Source organism: Brachyhypopomus gauderio, chromosome 1 (genome assembly GCF_052324685.1).
Source record: "Brachyhypopomus gauderio isolate BG-103 chromosome 1, BGAUD_0.2, whole genome shotgun sequence".
NCBI classification, from domain to species: Eukaryota; Metazoa; Chordata; class Actinopteri; order Gymnotiformes; family Hypopomidae; genus Brachyhypopomus; species Brachyhypopomus gauderio.
The window spans coordinates 48522168-48544667 of NC_135211.1; the positions used below are offsets into that span (position 1 = coordinate 48522168).

At 47.7% G+C, this 22500-nt stretch overlaps 1 protein-coding gene across 8 annotated transcripts in view; it reads right to left on the minus strand.

The window, feature by feature from the left end:
- Positions 1 to 22500, minus strand: part of dnah6 (dynein, axonemal, heavy chain 6) — a 202994-nt gene that overhangs the window by 59584 nt on the left and 120910 nt on the right. For all 8 annotated transcript variants that reach the window (XR_013133269.1, XR_013133258.1, XR_013133257.1 and 5 more), the window contains exons 43-58: positions 20275 to 20446; positions 17686 to 17832; positions 17183 to 17256; positions 16511 to 16665; positions 16134 to 16365; positions 12506 to 12658; positions 11735 to 11875; positions 10289 to 10531; positions 9765 to 9932; positions 9299 to 9534; positions 8590 to 8851; positions 8341 to 8464; positions 7532 to 7728; positions 3557 to 3760; positions 982 to 1107; positions 285 to 449 (exon numbers count right to left, since the gene is read on the minus strand). Coding sequence is in view for 4 of the 8 variants with exons in the window: in XM_077017625.1 (XP_076873740.1) it covers positions 285 to 449; positions 982 to 1107; positions 3557 to 3760; positions 7532 to 7728; positions 8341 to 8464; positions 8590 to 8851; positions 9299 to 9534; positions 9765 to 9932; positions 10289 to 10531; positions 11735 to 11875; positions 12506 to 12658; positions 16134 to 16365; positions 16511 to 16665; positions 17183 to 17256; positions 17686 to 17832; positions 20275 to 20446 (2799 nt within the window). In the remaining 4 variants the exon portion in view is untranslated. The remainder of the gene's footprint in view (positions 1 to 284; positions 450 to 981; positions 1108 to 3556; positions 3761 to 7531; positions 7729 to 8340; positions 8465 to 8589; positions 8852 to 9298; positions 9535 to 9764; positions 9933 to 10288; positions 10532 to 11734; positions 11876 to 12505; positions 12659 to 16133; positions 16366 to 16510; positions 16666 to 17182; positions 17257 to 17685; positions 17833 to 20274; positions 20447 to 22500) is intronic.

Here is a 22500-nt window from a genome sequence, read left to right on the forward strand (position 1 = left end):
TATTTCAATACTATATACTTTTACCATATGCCTTGCAGGGGAGTAAAATAAGGGCAAAGAGAAATATGCATCTCTGTCTCTCTCTTTCTCTCTCTCTCTCTCTGTGAGATACAACTGTACAAACAGGTAATGTCAAAACATCAGCAACACACACACAGTCTCTCACACACACACACACACACACACACACACACACACACACACACACACACACACACACACACACACACACACACACACACACACACACACACACACACACACACACACACACACACACACACCTCTGGTAGGTAGTGTGGGTTGGCCATCTTGGTAGTCATGTAGAAGCGGAAGTTTTTGTCATAGTCGATGTCTGAGTCACCGAGGCGGATCATCGTCCTGCCGCCCGACACAAATGTCTGTTTGAGGAGGACGGGCTCCAGAGCAGGGTCCAGCGTCTCTTTGAGCTACACACACACACACACACACACACACACACACACACACACACACACACACACACACACACACACACACACACCCCAACACATGCACAGACACTTTATACTTCTACTCGCATTACTCAATCTGTTAAAGGTCAGGAATGCCATTCTGCCACACCTCCCCCTTGTGGTCCAGCTGTGGTACTGCTCACCAGACCCCCTCCACCAGCCCTGCTCTATCAGACAGCCAATCAAACTCTTCAATCAGACAAGCCTCAGAATTGGTCTCTTCCACTGTTCTGAGTCATGTGACTGATCTACACCAGGCCAGTGTCAGTGATGGAGTGGACAACACATACAGACTCACCCCATTTAACCTTACACTGGCTCAGAAATGAAAAGTCACATGACTACATCAATTAACTCAATGGATGGTAATTAGAATGCTAGTGCATGTTTCACCCAAACAGCCTAAGCAGGTTTGTCTCGATAAAGGTCTGAGTGCAACAATGAGCTGTAGTGCTGGGATGTGGAAGGTGTGGAGGTCAGAGGTCACCTCCTCCAGCAGGACGGGCATGCCCAGGCGGATGGCGTTCTCCAGCGTGCGCAGGAAGTTGTCGTCCGTCAGCTTGATCACCTTCAGGCCGTTCTTGGTCTCCCTGGTGCGGATCCATCGGTTTGCCTACTCAGAGGTGGGGGTGTGGCCAGGGGGTGGGGCCAACAGAAGAGACAAATCACTTCCTACAAGAGTGGAACTTGGCTTCTCCATACAGTATTACAGGATTAACTTTTTTTAACTTCACTGAGTTCCACATTTTAGCACAGTTTAAGCATGTTACGAAAAATGGTGTGCATAATGCAACTGTTTTGTGTGTAATGTGTTTGTGTGAAAAGGATAACTTTACAGTTGATATTCCATCATATTATGAGTATTCCAGAACTAATTTTATGAGTGATTTCTGGTGTCTGTCGACATTACACGTGCTTCAGTGGAGTTTCAGTGGCGAGCCTCTCTGTGCAGACACTTAGCAGAAGAGGAAGAAAGGGTCAAAAGGTCAGGCTAGGGGCCGATATTAACACACAGGAAGTACGTGATGTGAAGTATCAGAACCACTGAAGCAAGTGGACTGTGAAGTGTTTTATGAGCTTTATGGGATGTGACAGTGTGTTCTCATGTAAAGTAAAGTGTCAGGGTCAGTGGAGATGATAATGAGATGTCAGGAGAGAGAGAGAGAGTGTGTGTGTGTGTGTGTCTGAGTAAACAGAAGAAGGTTTCAGAGACAATGCCAGTGAGATTGGAGCAGTATGCAAAATATCACACAAAAAGGAACAATGTGTGTGTGAATGTGTGAGTGTGTGTGTGTGTGTACGAGTCTGCAAGCATCCCAGTAGAGCCAGAACAATGGTGGGAAACAAAAGGGAGAATGACAGGGAGCTGGAGAGGGGACAAGACTCTGTATAGTTATGAAGGACAAGGCTATGTGTAGTGATGGAGGACAAGGATCTGAGTAGTGATGGAGGACAAGTCTCTGTGTAATGATGGAGGACAAGACTCTGTGTAGTGATGGAGGACAAGACTATGTGTAGTGATGGAGGACAAGACTCTGTGTAGTGATGGAGGACAAGACTATGTGTAGTGATGGAGGACAAGTCTCTGTGTAGTGATGGAGGACAAGACTATGTGTAGTGATGGAGGACAAGGATCTGAGTAGTGATGGAGGACAAGACTGTGTAGTGATGGAGGACAAGTCTGTGTAGTGATGGAGGACAAGTCTCTGTGTAGTGATGGAGGACAAGACTCTGTGTAGTGATGGAGGACAAGGATCTGTGTAGTGATGGAGGACAAGACTCTGTGTAGTGATGGAGGACAAGAATCTGTGTAGTGATGGAGAACAAGACTGTGTAGTGATGGAGAACAAGTCTCTGTGTAGGTATGGAGGACAAGTCTCTGTGTAGGTATGGAGGACAAGTCTCTGTGTAGTTATGGAGGACAAGACTGTGTAGTGATGGAGGACAAGTCTCTGTGTAGTGATGGAGGACAAGACTCTGTGTAGTTATGGAGGACAAGACTCTGTGTAGTGATGGAGGACAAGGATCTGAGTAGTGATGGAGGACAAGTCTGTGTAGTGATGGAGGACAAGTCTGTGTAGTGATGGAGGACAAGGATCTGTGTAGTTATGGAGGACAAGTCTCTGTGTAGTTATGGAGGACAAGACTCTGTGTAGTGATGGAGGACAAGACTCTGTGTAGGTATGGAGGACAAGTCTCTGTGTAGTTATGGAGGACAAGACTCTGTGTAGTGATGGAGGACAAGACTCTGTGTAGTGATGGAGGACAAGACTCTGTGTAGTGATGGAGGACAAGTCTCTGTGTAGTGATGGAGGACAAGACTATGTGTAGTGATGGAGGACAAGGATCTGAGTAGTGATGGAGGACAAGTCTGTGTAGTGATGGAGGACAAGTCTGTGTAGTGATGGAGGACAAGTCTCTGTGTAGGTATGGAGGACAAGTCTCTGTGTAGGTATGGAGGACAAGTCTCTGTGTAGTTATGGAGGACAAGACTGTGTAGTGATGGAGGACAAGTCTCTGTGTAGTGATGGAGGACAAGACTCTGTGTAGTTATGGAGGACAAGACTCTGTGTAGTGATGGAGGACAAGTCTCTGTGTAGTGATGGAGGACAAGTCTCTGTGTAGTTATGGAGGACAAGGATCTGTGTAGTGATGGAGGACAAGACTCTGTGTAGTTATGGAGGACAAGACTCTGTGTAGTGATGGAGGACAAGGATCTGTGTAGTGATGGAGGACAAGACTATGTGTAGTGATGGAGGACAAGTCTCTGTGTAGTGATGGAGAACAAGTCTCTGTGTAGTGATGGAGAACAAGACTCTGTGTAGTTATGGAGGACAAGGATCTGTGTAGTGATGAAGGACAAGGATCTGTGTAGTGATGGAGAACAAGTCTCTGTGTAGTTATGGAGGACAAGACTCTGTGTAGTGATGGAGGACAAGGATCTGTGTAGTGATGGAGGACAAGTCTCTGTGTAGTTATGGAGGACAAGTCTGTGTAGTGATGGAGGACAATAGAATAACAATAAATCCACAAATGTTGTAACTAGTGGTTAAAAGGTCAACCTGATCCTGAGGGTCGATCATGAGAGGCCAGCGACGTCCACGCGTCACCAGGATGCCGTTCTCTGTGGAGACGGTGTCCCGAGGAAGACCCTCGGCATTCCACTGACGGATCTCATATGGGTCTCCCAGGATTCCGATCAGGCTGAAGTTGGCACTGATGGGAATGCCCAGTTCCTGACAGCGCAAGATCCACTGGTCTATCAGCTACACACACACACACACACACACACACACACACACACACACAGTAATGCATTTAAATTATATACCGGGAGAAAAACTTGATGCTTTTCATCCACTCCCACAATCAGAATTAGAGAAAAAAATTTCTTCCTTAAATTGTACTACCTGCACACTAGACTCGGTTCCCTCAGTTATTAAAAGAGGTATTACCAGGTGTAACTGAACCTCTTCTAACTATAGTTAACTCATCCATTACAATAGGTCACATACCCAAATCATGTAAATTAGCAGTTATTAAACCTCTGATCAAGAAACCAAATCTTGATCCTACTGTGCTATCTAATTATAGACCCATTTTGAACACATAATTTATATCTAAGATCATAGAAAAAGCTGTTGCCCAGCAATTATGCCTATATCTGCATAGGAATAGAGGTGTATTCAACTAAGGATTTTCATAGTCAAATCTGATTCGTCAGCTTTTCCCTTTAGTCGACTAATAGTCGAATCGGGTTTATTTTTATTTAGAGCATCTTAAACGGGATCCCGTTCTCATTCAGGACTTTTTTCCTCTTCAAAGTAAAAACCTAAAACACTCAGATAAATGAATAAATATGGTAGATTGGCTTTATTCAGCTTTTATTTATTTACTTACTTATTTTTAATGAAACATTAGAGAACATTAACCGTCAGTGCGCATTGCGCATATCGAACTGTCAGACAGGCAATGTGTGTGACGCTGGGCGGCGACAGACGGACGAGACACAGAATCCGTGTTTGCTACAGACGTCATGCTTTATTCGGCTCACAAATATTGCGCAATAGCGCACGTTGAACAGCAAAACACACACAGCAACGTGTAGACATAGACAACGACGAGCACAGGACACTGCGCGAGCGCACATTAAATAGACAGACCACATTAGCCCCATGTGATTACGAGACGATTCACAGGTGAGACAGATTATCACCCGACATAGCCCTCACCACGGAGTTTCACAGATGCAGACAAAGCACGTGGACAACGTGTACACACGCCCAAAAGGGAGGGGCCGGGGTCCTCAACGTGACAATGTGCAAAATGTCAAAAATATTTTAAATAAAATATGCCTGCCTGAAAATATTTAAAAAATTGACAAACAGCAAAAAATATATAAGGAAAGGTTCAAGTAACGGGGCTTAAAAGCAAACAACAAAAAATGTTTATAGGCCTACTTGCCGAGACGCACAGCGACGAGACGCACAGCGACGAGAGGACACGACCGAAACGACAAACGGCTAACACAATTGATCATAGGATCTTGCTAAAGCGGTTAGAATGCTGAGTTAAGAGTCTCAGGCACAGCCCTTTCATGGTTTAACTCTTACTTAACAAATCGCCATCAGTTTGTAGAGCTCAATAATATTCCATCCAAACGTACAAAAGTTAAATATGGGGTCCCGCAAGGCTCCATTTTAGGACCACTATTATTTACATTATATATGCTACCATTGGGCACAGTTATAAACAAACATGGTGTCAATTTTCACTGCTATGCAGATGACACCCAACTTTACATATCAGCCAAACCTGATAACAAACTCAATTGAGGCCTGTGTAAGAGATATTAATCTTTAAGTCTAGGTTGAAAACCCACCTTAGTCATACCTTAGCCAAATGCCACCATAGCGTTTGATAATTAACATCCCCCCTTAGATAAATGTACAGATCCAGGGGTTCATAGACGAAGGGTTTTATGGTAGACTGGGGCGCTGTCATCCTGTCACTGCTCGTGGTCACTCAAGTTTGTTGACAGTGCAGGGGACGGATGCCATTGTCTCAGGATGCCCCCAAGCCTATGTTACCTTCTGGTTCTGCCTTTTTAGCTAGGCTGTAATAATTTAACTAAATGCCGGAGTTGCTGCCACACTCCAGAAATGTTTATAATTTCATCTGTCCTGTATATGTCCCCATACAGTGCTAATTCTCCCTGTTTTATTTTCTCCACATGGCTGCCCGCCTGCTCATGGAAAAATGAGATGAGGAGAGACAAGCAATCCATCCTGTGCCAGCCACCTACTGCCTGACCGGATAAGCCTACACCAAGATGGACATTATTACATATTTTCCTTTTCTTTATTTCTTTGTCTAAATTGTTGTTGTTGTCATGGTGACCGGTGTTGTGCAGAGGAGGATGGGTTTCCCCCCTGAGTCTTGGTTCCTCTCAAGGTTTCTTCCTCATGCAAAAAAACTAGGGAGTTTTTCCTTGCCACTGTCGCCCTTGGCTTGCTCACTGGGGGCTAGGACTCGGCACTTGTAAAGCTGCTTTGTGACAACAACTGTTGTAAAAAGCACTATATAAATAAAACTTGATTGATTGATTTCTGTGCTGTATATTTCAGCGCTCTGCCCTGCCTATAGCAGTGCTGATTTATTGATCTAACCTCTTGGTGTGAATAGAAACATTTTCTGCATTTGTGATGACCATCAAACCAGAGACTGTAGTTCATGAATCAGTCTACATGAATCAGTCTCTGAACAGACCTAAAGACCTGAGCAACCACACTGTGGTCTTCAGGCCTATCAGAAGTGTGCAGCCAGTCCAACAGACACACAGCGGTCCACAGACTGTGCCTCAGGGGGGTTTAACCGGGGAACAAACACAAAGGTTTTACGGAAAAGGTGAACAAAGGTTTTCAACTTTTTCATGTTTCAGGAGCATTAATCTCCCAACCAGTGTGCAGAAGGTGTGTGAAGCTCATCCGTCGCCCTGCCTGTGTGTGACGCAGAACTGTGGCTCCTTTCTTATGCTTTATTTTCACATATACTGTCTTCTACGCTTCCAACGTGGCACATAAGACGATCTGATGTAACCTGGTGTAAGATACTCAAAATCAGCATGTGTAAACCTGTGGAAATTAGACTCCGTCCTGTAATCTCTAGAGTGAAGCTGAAATATATGACCCCCACGATGAACACACCACTACATAAAGGAAAGGGTGTGACAAACATAACATTCTGGATTATGCTTAGAAACTATTGTTTTACATTTGAATTGTTGTCAATGCTGTTTAATTACCTTGGATTACGTAGCCTACGCTATGCAAATCTAAAAAGCAGAAACTAGCAAAATAGCTGATACACGTTGAATTATTAAAGAGGCTTTAGGCTATACAGTTCTGTGGTGTAATGACTGTCGTTCCATTGCTAACTGTGCTGGGTTACCTTTTAAAGTATGTGCGTCTGCACACGTAACGCTAATTTAAAGTTCCGACAGAGTGAAATAAGCTCTCCAGTTTGTTATCGTTCGCAGTCATGTAGAATCCCGTTATCAGTGCTCAACTGATGATGCCTTTCAGAGTTTATCGTGAACATGCTCCAATTAAGTTCGGTCTACTCAGAGCCTGACCCCTGAACTTTTACATGCTTGTTCTGGGACCAATAACTCTGTCAACCCCGAATTCAAGATTAATGTTTTTAAACCCATTTTTTAGAATGCCCCCCAGGAGTTGCCCAAACCGAGCCCTGATCCAGATGACCATACCAGGCCCCCTGGGCCAGTGCAAACCCTCACCCTCCCACCCACAGCCGGGCCTCACAGACGGGCCTCACAGGTGTGCCTCACAGACGGGACTCACTGCTGCCATTTGATTGGTAGATATTGTTCTTTTTCCTTTCTCCACCTTCTCCAATCAAGCCCTGACAGGAGCGATATGTTCATAAGGCTACCTGTATCAGAACCCTGTGCTGTCAGGAGGTAGAGTGATGAAACACACACACACACACACACACACACACACACACACACACACCAGCTGCCTGTAGTGGGAGGTGAAGGCTCCACAGTAGGCCACGCAGGCGGCGGCAATGAAGACGTTCCCGATGACGTTGTGGATGTCCTGCTCCAACAGGACCACGCTGTCCTGCCAGCGCACCTGCTCGTCCGCCAGCGCCGCCGTCAGCTTCCCCGACCGGACCAGACGCGCCTCCGTCAGGGCCATGGACTGAGCTGCAGCACACACACACACACACACACACACATGCACGCACGGGCATGTACACACCCAGGCACACACACACACACACACACACACACACACACACACACACACACACACACACACACACACACACCAAGTGAGGCAGAACTGAATCTACAGACTGTGCTATTTGTCGTGTGTGTGTGTGTGTGTGTGTGTGTGTGTGTGTGTGTGTGTGTGTGTGAGTGTGCATCAGTCCTGATCCAGCCTGCCTCTGTGTTCTTACCCCATCACTCCACCCCTCCCCCGCTGCTCTCCTCTTCCTTTCATTCACTCTCTCCCTCTCCACCACTCCTTTCTTTCCCAACTTTCTCTCCTCCTCCTCATTTCTCTCTCTATTTCTCACTCTCTCTAATTCAAAATCATATTCCATATGCCAGCTTTAGTGCACGTATTATAATTAACAACTGTTACCAATGCGATTAACATTATTAATATAAAAATGTGATAAAGGTGATAAAACTCTCTCCCTCTCTCGCTCCCTCTTTCTCTCTCTCCCTCTCCTCCCTCTCTCCCTTTTCTCTTCCTCCCTCTCTCTCCCTCTCACTAACCCCCTCTTTCTCCTCTATTCCTCCCCATACCCAGCGTCTCCTTTTCTCCAACGCTGGAGTCAAACTGCTCCTGCAGCACTTTGATCTGACTCTCCACCTCCTGCAGCTTGGCCTGCTTCTCCATCAGAGTTGCCATAGTAGCGTCCAACTCCGCCTGTCACAAACAAGCAGGCAACAATGAGACCAGGCAAACGTGATGGAGACAGCACACTACAGACCGCACAACGTCACGCAGAGAAGAACAGACAGCTCCTCCCACGGGGGCGGGGCCAGACTCACCTGGGCGGCGGCCAGCTTCTGGCGCTTGGGTCCCACCTCTTTGAGCACTCGGGAGTAGAGGTCCATGGCCCGCACCCACATGCACATGGACCTGCAGGCCCTGGACACCTTCTCCACCTTCTCGGGCACAAAGTCCGGGTTCTGGATGTAGCGCTGCAGCCTCTGCAGGACCTGCGGCCGGATGTTGTCCTTGTCGTAGTCCATCAGTTTCTTCAGGAAGTTGGAGTCGCCCAGTACCTGCTTGGCGCTGGCCCAGTCAGTCCTGCAGTGAGGAATCATGGGAGATGTAGTTCAATTCTTAAAAAGCTAAAAATAAGATCTTTTAATAATCTTTTTTAAAAATATGTACTCATAAGGAATATGAAAACTAAATGCTTCTTTATCCAAAATACATTGACTGAAGGACTGAAGGAGACAAAATAATTGTTATGTAAGAACATCTGTTAGCTGTTACGCATTGTTAACTATTCTGTCCTCTCTCAGAGGGTTTGGTTTATAATGCTGGTGATGCAGTGGTGAGTCTGGCCCTCACAGTCTTCAGCCTCAGGCTGTCTGATGAGGACACACACACACACACACACACACACACACACTCACTCACGCACGCACGCACGCACGCACGCACGCACGCACGCATGCGCGCGCGCGCACACACACACACACACACACGCACACGCACACGCACACGCACACACACACACACACTCACTTGCTGTTGAGCAGGAGGCACACGGCCTCCATGACGGTCATGACGAGGTCGGGCGGCTTGGTGAACACGCGGATCTCGGAGATGTCGGCCTTGTCCAGCGCGTCCAGTGCGCGGTTGGCGGAGTCCAGGGCGGGCAGCGCCTGGTCCAGGTCGCGCTGGGCGTCGGCGGCGATGGCCTGCGTCTCCTCCGCCTTCACCTTCGCCACGGCCTCGTCCTCCTTCACCACCTCCCGCACCTGCGTCCGTGAAAGTCGAAGGTTAAAGTTCAAAAGCCAAGGCCAAAGGTCAACGGCACAGGTCGAGGTCTAAGACTGGCTAAAAACAGGTCGTGCCTGAAGGGAGCTCCGAAAGGTTTGAGCTTGTACAATAAATAAATAAATAAAATCCATTACAATGTATAAGAATACTGGTTAGACACAAAGTAAATCAGACACACACACACACGTGCACACATGCATGAACTTGCCTGGTCAGCTTTGTCCTGGTCAACAGCAAGTTTCTCCATGAGGGCGTTGACGTCGATGGATTTCTGTTGGAGCACAGGCTCCAGGGCGGAGAGCTCCACCTTCATCTCATCCACCAGCTGGTTGGTCTCCAGCAGCTTAGTCAGACCATTCTTCACCCGATCACGGGCCTAAACCACACACACACACACAAACACACACACACACACACACACATGCCGCTGGTAATCTGTGGCGAACATCATGTTGGGGACAAAATGAGGACACTTTACGACATTGTGTCATTAATCTGAGGACATTTTATGTTATCTCCTCAGATAAATGGTCTCCCCAGATCCTGCATGTTCTCCATTATCCACATCAGCCTGAAGTTTCCACACGGGGAGGTTCACCCTCATGACCTCATGGCCACTTTCTCTTTAGCTCTCATGCTCTGGGTCACATCCCAGGACCGTGTGTAAGCGTATCCTGGGTTGTGAGGTCCGTGCGTGGCCGCGGGTGCAGGGTGGGGCGACGGCCTCCTCACCGCCTCCAGCTGCTGCCTCTTGTGTCCCAGCATGCCCAGGTAGAGGTGGATGAGCTCCAGGTAGGAGGTGGGCGTGGTGTAGTAGCGCCGCCGCAGCTCCGAGTAGAAGCGCTCGGCCGTCTCCGTCACGCTCACGTGGATCTCCACGCACATCTCCGAGAAGGAGCGCTTCATCTCCTCACTGCCGATCGCCACGTTCTGGAAGAACATCTCTGACACGGAGAGGAGAGCCTCCCGTGGCCACTGAGAGAGGGAGAGAGAGGAAAAGAGAGGGACAGAGAAAAAATTAGGGGAGGGAGAGAGCAAGAGACATGGTTTATGATAACTGATCTTTCAAAGCACTGCTCTTTCATTCTTGGCAATGAAGTAATGCTAATGCCCATAAAGCATCTGGACTAAACAGAAGGAACAACAGAGATAGAGAGATGTAGAGAGAGAGTGAAAAATAGGAGAGAGAGAGAGAGAGAGAGAGAGAGAGAGAGAGAGAGAGAGAGAGAGAGAGGGAGAGAAAGCGCTACTAGAGGACGCTGTGTGTGTCTGTGTGTGTGTGTAGACCCAACCTCTAACTGCTAATGGTCTGCCTAGGGGACAAAACCTGGAAAACTAAATATCACTCCCAAAACCTAAGTGTGCCTTAAAAGGTCTGCAGTTCCAAACACCTGTCTGTCTCTCTGTCTCTCTCTCTCTGTGTCTGTCTGAGGAGACAGCTTAACACCAGTCATGCCTGCACTCCTCTCTCTCCCCAACACACTCTGTTTCAGGCGGCAGGCGCAGCGTCCACTGACTCTGGCGTACGGACGGTCTCTCCAGACCACTCACATTAATCAACACCTGATTCCACAGAGTCACAATCAGGTTTAATCACATACACACGCAGATTACAAGCCGCTTTAATCGCCGGTGCTAAGCCTGCCCCTCTTTGTGCTGTGAACATGCCTGAAATAAGGGAAGAGATGGCTGCTGATTGGTAGGTGAATAGATGATTGTTGATTGGTTAATGAAGAGACGGTTGCTGATTGGTCAGTATAGTGGGGCTGCGCTGAAAGTTTTAGTTGCTCATTATGGAGAGCAGGACAGACACTGAGATATTTGTCTCTCAGAGCAACTGCTTTAATGACTGCTATTAGGATGCAAAGATAGTTCAGGCTGCGTGTGGTTCAAAACTATTTACTGCAGTTTTAAGACAGCGAGACAGATGGAGACAGCGAGACAGTTGGATGCTCCCCAGTGGACAGACAGAGCTGCACAAACGTACTCAGGTGGTTTTAATAGGAATATCTTAATGTTATATTAAATTAATCTGACATGACTTGTTGAACAGACCAGGCAGTGAGTCTGAGAGGAATGTTGCCTTGACAACTGCAGTGATGATTAAATACGAGAGGCGGATTGGATGTGGTATTTGATTGGGCAGTGAGTGAAGGGGCAGGTGGGCGGGGCTCTGACCTGCACGAACCAGTCGATGGTGCAGCAGTTAACGAGCGAGGGGAACATGCGGCAGCGTGACCTGAAGGCCTCGCCCACGGGGCTCATGCACAGAACCACGTGCAGCTTCTCACGCACACGTGAGATGAAGTACTGGAACACCTACAGGTAGGGAGAGAACGCACACACACACACACAAACACACACAGAGACACACACAGAGACACACACAGAGACACACACAGGCACACACACAGAGACACACACAGGCACACACACACACACCTGTAGTAAACCTGTAGTTTAATCTCACTAGACTAACTGTGGAAAACATGGAAAACACGTTTTTGTTTTGTTTTTTACAAATAAGATTTTGTTATGAATTCCATGACTAGATGAATCGACAGATGAAAGGGTTTCATTAATGGAACGGATGAATAAGAAACAGAAAAAACAAATAAAGAAGCTCAGAAGAGTCCCTGAAGGGATTGTGTGGCTGCAGTTTTGGCTACAGTTTTTCGATTCAGGCTAGCAGGACCACAGCTGGACCAACTAATCAACTTGAAGACCACAGTTGAAGTGAAACCAGGAGCGGTCCAGAAACGGTCCAGCAGTGGTCCTGCTCCATCTGAATGAAAACACAGGCCCCTTGCTGGATAGACTGGACCCTTCTAGGACGGAAGGACAGACCTAAATGAAAAGACGTCAAGTGGGAGGAACGACTTGACAAATGGGGTGTGGGTGCAGGAGACCATTTTGTTTTGAATGTTTGCATGGCGTTCCAGCGGGTACCTCGTCTCGGTTGCCCTCGGCGATGCCCGCCTCCTTGGCACGGGGGCGAGTGGCGGCCAGCAAGTGCTCCAGCTCGTCCTTCTCAAACAGGTTGGGCACCTCACCCGAGTTCAGCATGTTGTTGACGTCCTCCAAGAACTCCTCCACCACAACCTGAAGGAGACGCACCAGACGCAGGTGACCGGCTGCTTTTACGCCTGAACACCACGGATGTTCAACACCAAGTCATGGACCAGGTCAGCAGACAGACGTCCCCTCGTCTGATTCACCACTGTAAGGTTTAATGAGTTCACTGTTACCGACGTCCTCCAGGAGTCCTGCATTGTTGAAACCAGCCATGAGAAATCCATCATTCTCAGCCAGCCTACATGACGTATCGGTGAGTAACAGATCATTAAACCATGAGTCTGATAAAAGGCTGTAAAAGTTCAGGTTCAGGAATCCTGCCAACGTTCTGACTCATCCAGATGATTTCACTAATTGAATCCACCTGCTGGCTTGAGCTTATCAGTAAAGCCAGACAGCGAGAACAAAGCCCTTGGGGCGGGGCCGGGGGCGGGACCAGGGCTGGGCCCCTTATTGTTTTCTGAACTACACACCTCTGGTCTGTCCAGATGGTCTAGTGTGGTCATTGGTCATCGTCAACTCCTCCAACTACACATTAGACACTGAGCTGAGAAACGCCACAGTCAGCTTGTCTATGATGTGATTATTAAGATCTACACAGATGCTGTTGTGGGACTGTACGACACTCTGAGATGTTTATTAACGCAGCCGGTGTCTTGTAGAAGATTTTTAGACGTCACTGGCTGAAGCGTAGGCCACTGCCTCCACACTGTTACACCACCAGTCCCACCAGTGTGGACTACCGTGACCATCCCATTTGAAGCAAGAGGCACCAACGCTGCTGGAGTAAATGTGTGCCGGCTTGTGAAACCACACTGCTGTGGTTATCTTGACGTGACACCGGGAGTGTTTTTCTAGTGAAACCTGGGAGAGTTGTGTTTTTCTCTACACCTCCTGGGTGCCACTATTTCCAGGGACCTGAAATTTGAGAGGATCGTAATTCCCATTGCCAAGAGAGCGGAGGATAATTTTTCGGAGGCAGGAAACTCAACCTGCCACAGTCTCTGCTGATCATGCTCTACTCCGCAGTCCTCCTCCCCACCTTCATCACTTCCTGTGGATCCTCCACCTCACAGGAAGAAGCCAAACGTCAGTACATATTCAGGACTGCGAAGAGGATTATCAGATGTAACCTGCCAACAGCAGTCACGAAGTGTGCTGGTAAAATCACAGCCAAATCTTCGCACCCTGAACACCATTAAAGCCAGCACAACCAGGCTGTGGCCTCATTAACCATAACTCCAATGCCATTGGTATTGGTGTGTCTGTGTGTGTGTTTGTATGTGTGTGTGCGTGTGTGTACGCAAAGCTGCATTCACGGAAGACCCACAGTACTGAAGGTTTTATTGCTGTCCCTGCTTTACCACACGTGCATCAGGACATACAACAGCCACCAAAAGCATCATGAGCAGAAGCAGATGTGTGTGAGCACTACAGTTGTATGGTCCTCCTGGATCACGATGCACTAGCACTAATCCATTCAGACTGGGGTGGGATATCTGAACCGAAGGAGGAGAAAAGCAAACAGAGCATCCAGAGGACAGGACAGCACCAGGACCACGAATGGAGCATGCGCAGGAAGTGCGGATCTGGAGAAATGGAAAGCAGCGATTAGACGGCGGCGCCGATCGGAGTGCGTCTGGATGGGGAGGCGTCGTGCGCTCGAGTGCCGGTGGGAGCTCCAGCAGTGGGGAGAGGACACGCCAAAAGAAGAGCGGAAGTTTCTCCGAGTTTCACATGCGGCGTGTTCAAAAGGTCAGCCGCACTCAGGAGGGTCTCGGTTATTATTTGAAGTCGTCAGGTTTGTTGGAAACGGCACGGCAGTGGGATTAAACTCAGACACTACTGACATGAAGGCCTGTGCCCGCAGAGATAAGACTGAGCTTCAAGTGGCTGCTCTGTGCCTCAAATCATTTAGCGGCTGAATCATTACACACACACACACACACACACACACACACACACACACACACACACGCACGCACGCGCACACACATTTGCACACTCACTCGCACGCCATGGGAGATGAATGGTCTGTCTGTTAAACCGAAATCCACATACTTTCCATTGTTGCGTATCACACACACACACACAGACACACACACACATACACACACACACCACCTCATCCCCTCTGCCCTCTAACCTCTGCCAACTAATTGGTCTGCGTCAGTCACCATCCTCGATATCCCTGTCGTATTTCACCGGCGCGTCACGTCTCGCTGCCACTAACTAAGAGCCTGCAGGCAGGACCCCGCATGCAGGACCCATGGGCAGACGGGACTTCTCGCAGGAGGCGGGGCTTCTGGAGGCTTATGCTGCACCCAATCAGCATGCAGCAGGTCACACTGCAGTCCTCCCCACGCCCCAGGGAGGCCACACACGCTCACACCGACATCCTGGTCAGGCATTCAGTAGCTACTGTATGTGTTCAGCTATGGGAGGCGGAGTCCAGATTCTCATTTCAGTCTGCAGTGGCGTCTGAACAAGGGCATTTCTACCTCACGTATCGTGTGATTCCCCTGACCAGGTGGTGCTGGGCAGGATCAGAACAGGTGTCTGTGGAAACTGAGGCCTGTAGTGCAGGGATCCCAATCCAGCCCACGGAAACTACCAGACAGGCCGTGAGTCCGTTCTGCACCCATCTCCCAGAAAAACCACACATGTAAGCCTTTTACAGAAGCCCAAATCCTGATGGAACGACCGGAGCATTACGAGTCCAGTCAGGACTCAGTCAGCTGAGGTCACTGTGGCTCTGTGTGTCATTACCCGTAAGCCATTTCAGTGTCGTTACCTACACCTCACAGATGAAGGTGAGCCAAGCTATGAATCAGTCCCGAACGGTCAAATGCAGCAGCCTTTCTGAGGTATGCACTCAGAAAAGGGGGCTTAGGCAGGCTTAAAAGGATTAACTTGGAGCGCATTTAACTTGCACATTTCCTGACGCTCCAGACAGAAAATATCTAAACTTACTGTACACTGTGCATGCAGCTTTCGCAGACCTCGGCTTTAATTACTTAATAGTGTTTTGAGGAAGGAAGACAAAACTGCAGGCAGGGGAAGGAACGTGGAGAACTTGGGCTGAAGTCCTGGGCGTCTTCCGTGCCAAAAAGTTCCCCTTGCGGGAGATCGAAGATCGGAGTGTGGAGTGTGCAGGAGACAGGAAGGTTGTGAGGTTTGAAATCTTATTACAGAGAGCAGGAGAGATGTGTATGGAATATGTTACCTACAGGGAGGTTCAGATTTAAACTTTCTCCCAAACTTCAGTTACTGTAGCTTATAACAGCAGGTGGCACTGTTAGTTTAACAAGTTACATAATACAGTAGTGAGGTTTAACGTGTAGTTACGTTTCACAATTTTACCTGAGCTTTTAGCCGAGTGTCAGTGCTGCACTGTGCCCTATCAAGAGGATAAACACCGTGAACCCTACGTGAAGGAGGGGAGCTCGGTTGCGCCCTATGCAGGGAATACGTGGTGATTTGGAGCGCATCCTCTCTGTACCTGGGTGTCAGTGAAGAGGAAGACCATGTCCTGGCCGTCTACACCAGCCATCCTGTAAAGCTTCCGCAGGTCATCGTGGAAGGAGTCGTAGTTGTAGCCACGGCTCAGCTCGATCTGGAAGCAGCGGTAGCCACACATGTGCGCAGCCAATCGCGTGAGAGATTGCTTCCCGGTGCCGCCCACGCCTACCAACAGGGCGTTGCCACGCTCCTGCCGAATAATGCGAGCGATCCTGAAAGAGGAGGGGCAACGGTCAGCAGCCCAAGGCCACACAACAACGAAATTAAGCGTGAAGTGAAAAAAATTGTAAACTATATTTAGAAATTGTGCACGTTATTGGCTTGGCTGAGTGGCAAGTTGTGTGAAAGGCTGTTTACCGGGAGACGTGTTCGATGGCATCCTGGAAGAAGACGAGCTTAGTCTCCTTGGCGAAGGTCATGTTGTAGTCGTCCAGGTAGTCCTGCAGAACTTTCCGGATCTTCTCCATGTCCGTGAGGTCCTGGTAGACACGGTCTACCTTATCGGCTCCAACCTGAGCAGAAGGATGTGGTCCGTCCAGGGCTTTATATAAACACACACACTTACACCGGACTCAGATCGTAAGACCCAGATCTTAAGACTAAGATCATATCTTAGTTATGAAACCTCAAGAAATACAAGCAAAGACCGGCAGCTTAAAGACTCTACCAGATGTCATCATAAACTAATCAAAATTCCATACCACTTTTGTAGTAAAACTGTTGTAGTAAAACACTTATGTAGTACAAAAAAATAATGTGATGCATTATTTTTATTATGTACATGATTCATACACATACAGATGTACCCTCAAAACTGAGATCAAAACATCAACATCAAGTTCACAAAAAACTGTAGATACTTAAACTCCATGCTATATTACAGTAAACTATCGAAATACATCAAGGAACGTTTTCACCCCCCAAAAAGCAATAAATAAATAACAGTAAAAAAATATATATATAAATAAATAAAACACCAACAACAACAAAACCTGTCCATCATGCCCCATTCCAAACCAGAACCATTACCTTGATGAAGTCTCCAAAGATAATAGGCTGCTCCGTGAAATAACTGGGCTCCAAACTGATGCTGAAATATTTACCTGTCAAGCAAAGGCACCATGATGACACGCAGAACATTAACATACTGACAGACCGAGGGAGGTGTTCTGACTAAAAGACACTGATGTATACATGGAGATGGAAAACTCCTTTCTCTACACCTGACAGCTCTAACATAACCATAAAAAAAACTTTGGTTTTAGTTGAGCCACACACACACACACACACACACACACACACACACACACACACACACACACACACACACACACACACACACATCAACTCCAAATCATTCCTGAAGCACGTTATGTTCTTTAGAAGTTTTGGTTATTAATTATAGCTAATATTAATGAATACATCTTTTGGTGAGCACATAAACCTATTAATCAATAGATAGGTTGAGCATTCAAGATGTGGTGGACTGAGGGTGCAGGGGAGGGGGTTGAAACTCAGGGACGGGTTCTGACCGGCCATCTCGGAGAGCATGGTGTGGAAGTAGGCCTTGTCCTCACTACAGATGAGGCGATCGTGAAACACTCGCTGACTCTCATGGCAGAACAGACGAAAGACCTGCATCTGATCCTGCACGGAGCTGGGCTCACACTGCAGCATGCCTACACACACACCCACACACACACCCACACACATCACACACACACACACACACACACACACACACACACACACACACACACACACACACACACACACACACACACCACTTAGCATGAAATGACCTTTTCCCCACCGTACAGCTTTTCCCAAGATCAACATAATCTTTCTGGTAAGACCCACGGCATCATGGGACTAATAGAAAGACAGGCGTGACCTCTGGGAGGAATAAACAGCACCACGGTAACAAAGCTTTATCTACAAGGCCTCACACTGCATTGGTCTGCTCAGCTTAACTACAGCTCACTTTTATTGGACTATTTTATTGGTCCTCCGGCACCTTTCAAATCATGAGAGCATTTTTACTGGACACCAGACAGCTCAGAGGCAGAAAGACTAATAGACACCAGGGCAAGAGTGTGTAGCAGGGGCAGCTCTCAGCAGTGCAGACAGGACTCAGAAATACTCCATAACTCTAGATACTCTATACTCTATAACTCTAGATACTCTATACTCTAAATAGTCAGTCTAACACAGGAAAAGACTAATAGACCCCAGCACAAGAGGGAGCAAGTGTGTAGCAGGGGCTGCAGACAGGAATCAGAAAGACTGTCTCTCTCTTTCTCTCTCTCTCTCTCTCTGTCTCTCTTCCCAATCTGTGTGTGTGTGTCTCTCACCCTGCAAACACTTGGGACAGGTCTGGAAGGTTGAAGACATAATGAGTGTGTGTGTGTATCTCTCACCCTGCACACACTTGAACAGGTCTCAGAGGTTGAAGACATAGTGAGTGAGTGTGTGTATGCCTGTGTGTGTGTCTCACCCTGCACACACTTGGACAGGTCTCTGAGGTTGAAGACGTAGTGAGTGAGTGTGTGTATGCGTGTGTGTATGCGTGTGTGTGTGTGTCTCACCCTGCACACACTTGGACAGGTCTTGGAGGTTGAAGACGTAGTGAGTGTGTGTGTGTGTGTGTGTGTATGCATGCGCGTGTGTGTGTGTGTGTGTGTGTGTGTGTGTGTGTGTGTGTCACCCTGCACACACTTGGACAGGTCTCGGAGGTTGAAGACATAGCGAGTGAGTGAGTGTGTGTGTGTGTGTGTCTCTCACCCTGCACACACTTGAACAGGTCTCAGAGGTTGAAGACATAGTGAGTGAGTGTGTGTATACGTGTGTGTATGCGTGTGTGTGTGTCTCACCCTGCACACACTTGGACAGGTCTCTGAGGTTGAAGACGTAGTGAGTGAGTGTGTGTATGCGTGTGTGTATGCGTGTGTGTGTGTGTCTCACCCTGCACACACTTGGACAGGTCTTGGAGGTTGAAGACGTAGTGAGTGTGTGTGTGTGTGTGTGTGTGTGTATGCATGCGCGCGCGTGTGTGTGTGTGTGTGTGTGTGTGTGTGTGTGTGTGTGTGTGTGTGTGTGTGTGTGTGTCACCCTGCACACACTTGGACAGGTCTCGGAGGTTGAAGACATAGCGAGTGAGTGAGTGTGTGTGTGTGTGTCTCTCACCCTGCACACACTTGGACAGGTCTCAGAGGTTGAAGACGTAGTGAGTGAGTGTGTGTATACGTGTGTGTATGCGTGTGTGTGTGTCTCACCCTGCACACACTTGGACAGGTCTCAGAGGTTGAAGACATAGCGAGTGAGTGAGTGTGTGTGTGTGTGTGTGTGTGTGTGTGTGTGTGTGTGTGTGTGTGTGTGTCTCACCCTGCACATACTTGGACAGGTCTGGAAGGTTGAAGACATAATGAGTGTGTGTGTGTCTCTCACCCTGCACACACTTGGACAGGTCTCAGAGGTTGAAGACGTAGTGAGTGTGTGTATACGTGTGTGTATGCGTGTGTGTGTGTCTCACCCTGCACACACTTGGACAGGTCTCAGAGGTTGAAGACATAGCGAGTGAGTGTGTGTGTGTGTGTGTGTGTGTGTGTGTGTGTGTGTGTGTGTGTGTGTGTGTCTCTCACCCTGCACATACTTGGACAGGTCTCAGAGGTTGAAGACGTAGTGAGTGAGTGTGTGTATGCGTGTGTGTATGCGTGTGTGTGTGTGTCTCACCCTGCACACACTTGGACAGGTCTCGGAGGTTGAAGACGTAGTGAGTGAGTGTGTGTATGCGTGTGTGTGTGTGTGTCTCACCCTGCACACACCTGGACAGGTCTTGGAGGTTGAAGACGTAGTGAGTGTGTGTGTGTGTGTGAGTGTGTGTCTCACCCTGCACACACTTGGACAGGTCTCGGGGGTTGAAGACGTAGTGAGTGAGTGTGTGTATGCGTGTGTGTGTGTGTCTCACCCTGCACACACTTGGACAGGTCTCGGAGGTTGAAGACGTAGTGAGTGTGTGTGTGTGTGTGAGTGTGTGTCTCACCCTGCACACACTTGGACAGGTGTCGGGGGTTGAAGACGTAGTGAGTGAGTGTGTGTATGCGTGTGTGTGTGTGTCTCACCCTGCACACACTTGGACAGGTCTCGGAGGTTGAAGACGTAGTGGGACTTTGCGGGTGTGGGGAGCAGGTCCACACTCATGCGGCGGTAGATCTCCAGTGCTGCGTCCACTATACTGCCCCCTACCTGCTTCACTGCAGCCGGGAAATCCACCAGAAAGCCACACAGGATAGCCTACACACACACACACACACACACACACACACACACACACACACACACACCAGGCATGAAAATGGGTCAGGGGTTAAAAAGGTGAGAAGCGGGGCATGTGACGTCATGGGGATACGGCGACGGGGCGTTGAGATGTGACGTCATGGGTATACTGCGACGGGGGGTGGGGGGGGGTGGGTTGGGGGTGGCTGCTGGTGTACGGGGATACAGCGACAGGTGATGCCAAATATTACGGAGCTCGTAAGGTGACGTCATGTAAAAAATATAATAACGCGTGGCCACGACTTACTAACGCATGCGTACGACTTACTAACGCGTGCGAACAAGATAATTAAGTATTACTTTATATAAAGCCAGGTTTATCTTCCTTGGGCAGTCAGTTCGCGAACATCCCTGGGATCTGCTTGCTTTGCTGTGAAAAAATAAACTTTGTTGCCACGTGTGAAAGGCGACGTTAGTATCTCGTTCCCACGCGTTAATAAGTCGTGGCCACGCGTTATTTATTTATTTTTTACATGATGTCACCTTACGGGCTCCGTAAAATATAGTAAAATCCATTAAAAAAATTTTTTTTGACTGTCATGTCAATGGATTCAATGTAAACGCAATCCGTAAACGCAAGAAGCCGCTTTCGCCATTCCGGATGGCTTAGTCAAAACCATTACGTCTTAATGAACCAATAAATACATCAGCGGCGAAAATTATTGTAAAAATACCAGGTTTACGAGTTTTTATTTTCTAACATGAGCTAAAGCACAGGGTAGACTCAAACGACAAGAGTTTACAACTTCATCTTCAACCTTTTCAGCCCTGGTGCGAATGTGATCCTCACACGTCCCTGGATTCACCAGTTACAACTACAGACACACTAGAAAAAAATCTTGTTTCTTATTTTATGTCACCGTTAACTACACGGGGTTGACGTGAACTTAAATAGGTAGATAGATGGGCCTATTATCACAAGAGCTTGTGGTTAGATCTGACAGTGTTCAACGCTGTAGCGAACGGCAGTAACTTTGTTTTACCGCAAAATATGAAAACGATTGAAACCATTAATAACCCAATTAAATCCACCCAATTAAAAATGTACGATCTGGTAAACGTAGTGGTAAATGTACGATCTGGTAAATGTAGTGGTAAATGTACGATGTGGTAAATGTAGTGGTAAATGTACGATGTGGTAAATGTAGTGGTAAATGTACGATGTGGTAAATGTAGTGGTAAATGTACGATGTGGTAAATGTAGTGGTAAATGTACGATCTGGTAAATGTAGTGGTAAATGTACGATCTGGTAAATGTAGTGGTAAATGTACGATGTGGTAAATGTAGTGGTAAATGTACGATCTGGTAAATGTAGTGGTAAATGTACGCTCTTCTGACTTGTCCGCGGTGTAGCACTAGGTCCTGCTTCTCGTCCCGCTTAGCAGTAAATGAATAACATGAATGAAGAACGTTCGTATGATTGAAACGCTATTTGGCCTCTATGATGGTTCGGGGCGGAAACTGCTGCCCACTGTCATTGAAATAGCCAATTTCGGAAGTGCTCTGTTTGCTAATTAAGTCAATATGATAATTAAAATATAATCTCCCGACCCCCCCCCCCCCCCCCAAACAAAAAACTCATCGGATCTACACGATTCACGTAGGTCACCCTTTTCAACTTCAAAACGGCGAATTTCGCCGAAAGGTGACAGATTTTCATGCCTGACACACACACACGGCCTGGCGGTTAGGGGACTAGCCCCCTAGTAATCACTAGTGTGTGTGTGTGTGTGTGTGTGTGTGTTCTCATTGCACAGATGGGTTAAAAAGCGGAGGACAAATTTCGATTGGGGTGTAAAAATCACAATTGACAAAAATATGGCACATTTACATTTTACAATTGACAAGCATATTACAGGATTGCCAACTCTCACGCATTGAGCGTGAGACACACACTCTCACGCCACACTTCCGATATGGTAGGTAAATAAATTTACCGATGAGGTAAATAAATTCAGTTTATTTACCTCAGATCCACATCTATGATTCAGTTACTAGTTCGCTCTGGCGC